At 38.6% G+C, this 7,001-nt stretch overlaps 1 protein-coding gene across 1 annotated transcript in view; it reads left to right on the top strand.

Annotated features, from left to right (window-relative positions):
* large1 (LARGE xylosyl- and glucuronyltransferase 1) overlaps nt 1–7,001 on the top strand; it is a 127,457-nt gene that overhangs the window by 44,703 nt on the left and 75,753 nt on the right. Inside the window, exon 7 of the mRNA XM_008401201.2 lies at nt 6,313–6,417. Coding sequence (XP_008399423.1) covers nt 6,313–6,417 — 105 coding nt within the window. The remainder of the gene's footprint in view (nt 1–6,312; nt 6,418–7,001) is intronic.

Genomic DNA, 7,001 nt, shown 5'->3' on the forward strand with positions numbered 1-7,001 from the left:
CAACTAGAAAATGGCACAAAATAAGAATATTTTTCCAATGATTGGCTGCTGTTGGCCTACATATTTTAACTTGAATGTTCATTAAAGTTTTCGTGGACGCCTGTGAAAATAATTTCTATTCCCATGACTTTGTTCTCTGGGAAATTATCTTGATGATAAATACAGTAACAAGCATAAAAATCAAAACATCTACAATAGTGATAGTAATATTAATAATAAAATAATAGTCAGTGCAAAGTAGCCTGCAAATTCTTTGGTGGGGGGCGGTGAGGGACCTGGATAAACGACAGGGGCTGCTGGCCCAAAAAAGGTTGAGAAACACTGCTGTAGAGAAGGACCATTCACAGTAAAACATGTCCCTCACCGCCCCCCAACAAAGAATTTGTAGGCTACTTTGCACTGACTATTATTTTATTATTAATATTACTATCACTATTGTAGATGTTTCAATTTTTATGCTTGTTTCTGTATTTATCATCAAAAATAATTTCCCAGAGAACCAAGAAAGCAATCTGAATAGAAATTATTTTCACAGGTGTCTACGAAAAATGCAATCTACATTCAACTTAAAATCAGTAGGCCTAAGAGCAGCCAAAGAGAGTGCAAAAAATATTCTTTTATTATTTGCCATTTTCTAGCTATTAAATATTACACAAAATGAGCAGATAAAAGATGTACAACATGCCAGTTTAAACTTTGATCTATTTGCAAAACGACTGAGCTCTGCAACATTAAAACATGGATAAACATTAAAACTGTAATTAATCATAGCTCTTCTTCTCTTCAGTGTTTCTGTCAGTTTCTGGTGGTGCAGCTCTGTGCTGCCTTCAGGAGAATGGGGCATCAGAGTATCATCCATAAAATGTCACCCACATGGCATTTACTGTGCAAACCAGTGCTGTCATTGGAAAAACAAAAGTTCCAGATCCTTTTAATGCCATTCAGATATGAGACTGAAACATGGATTATATCTTTATATAKACCTGTCTATTGATTTATAGATTAATAGTTTTACTGGACAGAAATTACAAAGAACAAATCTGGTTCTTAATCAAATCCTAATGAGTCCAGTTGAAAGTGTCATGGAGTCATCAGTCTCATGACATTAACACTGACATGAAAATAATATTGAAGAAATAAATATATCAAATCTAATTAAAAACATAAATAAGTGATAAGTTATTTACTGTTATGCTTTGTAAGATATATTTATTCTCAGTGCTAGATATGGTCTCAACAAACCCATGACATTTCAACAATATTATTTTACCTTTTATCTCGAAATAGTGTCTGTTTATTCTTGCCGTACAATCCTCTGTATTAATTATTGCTCGAAAGGTCTTGCCATACCAGTTTATTCCTCAGTATTTACTTTAGTTTCTTAGTTTTTTCTTGCATTTTGTTCTTCATTCATTTCCATTTAGTTTCCTTTGATTAGTATTATCCTCTCTTGGTTTATTGCTATGTCCATTTTAGTTTCTTTCCTGTTGCTAGATTTATTTGATCATTTATTGACGCTCATCACCAGTAATCTTCACTCATCACCTGCTGCGCCGCCTAATCGCCTAATCGATGTGTTTCACATCGTGTTGATTTTTCACTGTTCAGCATCGGAATACCATTTATGCCATAATTCACATCTATTTCCTCGCTCCGTTTTATGTCCCGCTTCTCCTGTTTCAGAGTTTTGTGCAATGTGCATTTCTTTTTTTTTTTAACCCCTTAAGGTGCGGGGCGGTTGGGAAGCGTATCAGTGGGGAAAAGGCAGACTGACATAAACCTTTTAAAACGGCGGAAACAATTTTGGTATTCTGATTATTGAAATTTAAAAGTGCTGTGGCAGTACTGTTCTATCACACCCGTTTCATGCCGGACCACTTACAGCGCCCGTGTTAACGCTATAAAATGAACGCCCTCTATCGTGGTATCACCCATGGAGGGATTTCTTTATTTAAATGGGTTCATTTTTCAGAGGGATACAAAGTGAGGGTATCGTGATTTTAGTAATTACATGTTTATAAGAGCRATTTTCTGTTGTCCTTCCATGGAAGCGGGCAGCTTTCAAACGGAACTAAAACACTTTTTAATATAAGTTGCCGCTTTGACATGATCACAGAACTGCCAAAACATATGTACAAAAATCTTCAATTAAACATAAAATATTTGAAAATCAGACACCAGACAAAGTGAGTCAGAGCAATGTTATCAGCCGGTGTAACGCTGAACTGATGCGGTGAAGCTACCAGTAGCAGGAGAATGAAGCTGCTCCAAAAGCTAACAAACACTGAATAGATGAAGAGCTGCCATTGATACAGTTGCAGCCAGGCATGTTTTAATGTTACACTATACAGTTTTAGCAAGTTGCTCAAAGTCTAAACTGGTATTGTTGTGCATATGAGGTGGAAAGTTTACCTTCGACCAAACGCCCCCAAAGGAATCTCAGCGGCCCCCTTTTGTAAAAATTTCCGCCAGCGCCCCCTGCCATCCTCTGAACGTCCCCCGGGGGGCGGTACTGCCCACGTTGAGAACCGCTACTCTACAGCCAAGCCATTCTTTAACCCAGAAAAATTAAACTTGGTACAGTCATCCTACAGCTTTTGAGATACAGACTTCAGAATCACTCAGCACAGTTTTGAGGCATTGAAGGTCAAAAGTTATCAACAGATTTTTCGTACATCTAAGTATGTAGGTGTGGCTAAGTGTCAAAATTTGACAGTCACCTTGTTGGTATGAAACATTAAGGTGCAATAACTTCCACACACAAGGTCAGAGATGCATCAGACTTTCTATGTCTCTTTACAAACCAGTCCTCATCACATTCACATGGTCAATTGATGACATCATCGTAGCCCTGAACATTTCCAAAAGAAAGTCACCTGTGTTTTCTGCTGGATGTCTTACTTTTACACTTTGATTCATATAGGTTTAAATCTGTGGCAACTGACATAAAATGACAAGATGATGAATTCTGTCAATGCTGGTTGTTGGCTGAACCGTATGGGTGTGGCTGAATAGCGAATTTCAATCCCTCTCTGTACGCATACGGTTGTCTCTAAATTATACATGCATCATCTGATTTTACTTTTGTGAACCTCTAAAGAGCCCAATACCATTATTTTATAATTTGACTCCACTACATATCGCCTAGCGGACGGGTGCTGGAACTGCACAAGAGCGTCAACGGTGGCAAATGGGTGGCGTTGCCAGAGCCCCCACAGTCGCCACAAGGCTGGAGCGGCACTCTGCGAGTGCACTTTGAATGCAGACGCTTGACATTTTTGCTTTACACCTAGCATTTTGCTTGTCTGGTTTATGTTCAAAGTCTATGTGGAGACATGTCGAGGGTGTGTCAGACTCGTCAGCTGTAGCCATTGTTTTCCGTTGGACTCTTTGGAGCATTTTGAGCATTTGAGGTGTTAAGAACATCCAAACAGTTCACATCTTGCCACGCTAGACACTCAAAACAAGCCACGACGGTCCTCGAGGCGCCTCAACATAGACTTTGAATGTAAACCAGATACGCCTTACTCTCAAAATGCTTTTGGTGTGACTGCACCATAAGACTACAGGAAGAGGTATTTATTTAAGTTGTATCAGAAATATAGAAAGGAGTAACCGAGTAAATCTCTGAAAGTTGGGGCTAAAATTTTTTCCATGAAATCTGCACCTAGAAACTGCATGACCATTTTCTCAAAGCATTTTATTACTACAGGAATGAGAACAACTGGCAGGGGGAAAAGTAGTGGAGGACTTCAGGCAGGGTAAGACATTGGGCTAGGCCAGAGACTCCTTGAAACTTAAACACAAAACTGTGGTAAAATTGGGTGGTGGTTTCAGATCATTTCAGCCAAAATTAGACATATTAATATTAAATACCATTATTAAATACTGTCGAGAAAAGTCGAGCTCATCCCACTTCCCCATGCTGGAGATTTTTAATAACAATTAATAAAGTTACCTTTAAAATTGATTACACAGGTGACATTAAGACCCAACAGTAGAGTCAGACTGTAATACAATTAATCTGGTTGTGTGTATTGTTATTGTGTCCTGCAAACTTTGCTTTAATTTTACTTTTTTCTATTTAATCATAAAAAATCATAGTCAAGCAGAAAGGGAGTCATGAAACTGAAAGAGCAAGTTTCCTAAAGAAAGAGGAAGAAAGTTTCCAGCCTGCATGTGTATAAAAATAGTTCAGAGTGCTCCTTATTTCAAAGCATTAAGGGTATAAAGAATAAAATCTAAACATTTTGGGTAATTGGATAAAACCCAGAGTAAAATACTTAAATTAATAATAATTTATAATTTAACCAATAATTAATATTGGTTTAACCAATGTTTGTTGGTTTGATTATAAGAATATTTACACTTACTAATAAACTTATGGAAGTACTTACAGGTGAAGTACTTCCATAAGTTTGGTTAAATAATTGGTTAATTATTGGTTAATTATTGGTTAAATAATTAGTTAATTATTTAACCAATAATTAATATTGGTTTAACCAATGTTTGATGTTGGTTTGATTATAAGAATATTTACACTTACTCTTAAACTTATGGAAGTACTTACAGGTGAAACAATTAACTAACATGGTATCAAATAATTAGAATAATGGATTATTCCTGGTTTCTTTTCAGAAATGTCTGTAATAACTCACATTATGATTATAATAAGAGTAATAAGTTCTGGTTATAATATTATAAATGAATGCTAAATCAGGGAAACTAAAAGGTTATAAATGTGATTTTGACATTGAACTGGAAATGGTGTAAAATGTGTAATTGTAATTAAAGGTCACTGATGTTGTGTTGGAGGTAGATGGTAGGTGAAAGGTTAGGGGGAAAGAGGAACTGATGGGAGAGCAGAGGTAACCAAGGCCTTATTGCTCAACTTAAACTTTCCTAAGAAAAGGTTGGGCAGGCAACAGACATAAGAGGACTATTGAGCAACTTGGGACATTAGCACAGACATCAGGACATAATGTCTACAAGACGGTGATGGATATGAGATCATCTGTCCAAGTAGTCAGCCAATGAGACAGGCACAGCAACAAAGCTAGCCAATGCAAACACACCCTTTATAAGGAAAAGAGGAATCTTTGGTTTTATCCTTCAGGCAGCTTCGAGCCAAGATCGAGATGGACAAAGAACTCTGCAGCTGAAGAAGAGCCGGGGCCACAGAGCCGAAGACTGTTYTGCACATGGGGACCAACCCGTTAGCCCTGCAACATGTGGCTTCAAATTGCACTTCTCTCATCAGCTGGGTTCAGACCCCAAAGACAAAGACCAAGGCAAAGATGAAGATAAAGATGAAGGCAAAGAACAAAGGCAAAGAAGAAGAACTGGTGTGTTCCTTCCATGAGACCAGCTCGTTTACATCTCAATGGACCAGAAAGATTGTGAGACTAGGAGAAAGGAGCTACAGAGCTGCAAGACAAGAAGCTGAGGACCGCTACGCACATGAGGAAGTTACCCTGAGGCCCGAGACCTGCTGCTCTAAGTCAGTACTCTTCCTGTACTGGGARCCTSCTGCTGCTGCAAYACCTTCTTYATCATCAGGCCAGTTCTGGGGTTCAAAATGCCAAACTYYGTYCRTCTCTCTCAAAGTKTCCCTCTTTTAGTTCTCAGTATCAGCATTAGGGAAAGATAGGCTAGATTATTGATTTTACTTATTTGATTATTTCTGCTACTGAATTAAGCTGTACTGACCCTTGCAAAATTGCCTTACTAATAAAATAATTAGCATTAAGAAAATCTAAAAGATGTTGTGGACATTCAATTAATGAGTCACCTTAAAGTTCTTTGATGGTTGTAAAATAGCTATGAAGTTTGATTCTGGGAGGAAAAAGTGGAAAATGTTTTATAGGTTGCTTTTAGCCAAAACTAAAACAACACCCTTGGGACTCGCCTGAGTCACTAAAACCAACCTGGTTCAGTAACAAGTGCAAGTTGTAATAAAGAGAAAGAGCGACCGTTAACAGGTGTGCTCTGTGAAACTAGTTGATTGAAGGCTGCTCAATCTGGCTAATTCACAGGGTGAAAAAGGGTGGGACATCTGGATGGAGGTCGTCAGAAACCAGGCTAGTCTTTCTCGACGCCAGCTTAAACAGAGTTTACTTCAGTTCTGGACAGGGTAAATCCCAGCAGATTTAGGAAACTCAATTCCCCCGCTGGTAGCACATCTTCCTCCTCTGAGAAGGGGAAGTAGACAGAGAGAGAAGGGGGTGGGGGGTGTCGCGCAACAACAATACCTAACAAATTAATTGGCCTTGACTGTCTCTAGAGAAAAACTGCTGTTTATGCTTTGTTCAGGTCAGCAGGTTCTGGGTCTAGTAGAGAACCAGAGTGACTGGTATCTGGGGAATCTCTGGAAGAACCATCGACCCTGGCCAGCACTAGGTAGAGGTTTCAACACTGGTGAGTACTATCAGTTAACTGATTTATTTCAAAACCTACGTTTACAGGTGACTGTGGCATAAAATAGAGTAAATCCTTCATTCAAGGTAACATTTAGGATTCATTCAAGGTAACATTTAGGATTTAACCTCTTAACTGTCCTGAGGACACCGGTGTCTTCTTGGAACCACCGTCTGATATGCAAGTGCTTTGAGGGTGATGGGGGTTTTAATCAGAATAGTTTCTGATGCCTAATCAAAACAACACATTTAACAACAGCTGATTGTTTTCTAGACAGATTTTATGATTCTCTGGAAAGTCTTTCTCTGTGCTGCTGGGCTGCCGGAGAACCACACACAGACAGTTAAAAGATTATGTTTTCAATAGAGCATTGATAGAGCATTGATGTTTGAGGAGACCTTATCCAACATATTGAGTCTTCTGGTAGTGCACTGTACATGTGGATAGAATTTGTAGAGCACTACCTTTAAGTGGACACAGGACGAAAAATGGGATTTTCGACAGCTATTGACACCTTGTTCTGCCGTGCGCATGGAGATTGAGGGCTTTCGGCAAGAGGTTTTTGTCAGAGTCGAACACTGCCA

This window comes from Poecilia reticulata, linkage group LG23 (assembly GCF_000633615.1).
Source record: "Poecilia reticulata strain Guanapo linkage group LG23, Guppy_female_1.0+MT, whole genome shotgun sequence".
In the NCBI taxonomy this organism is placed as follows: domain Eukaryota; kingdom Metazoa; phylum Chordata; class Actinopteri; order Cyprinodontiformes; family Poeciliidae; genus Poecilia; species Poecilia reticulata.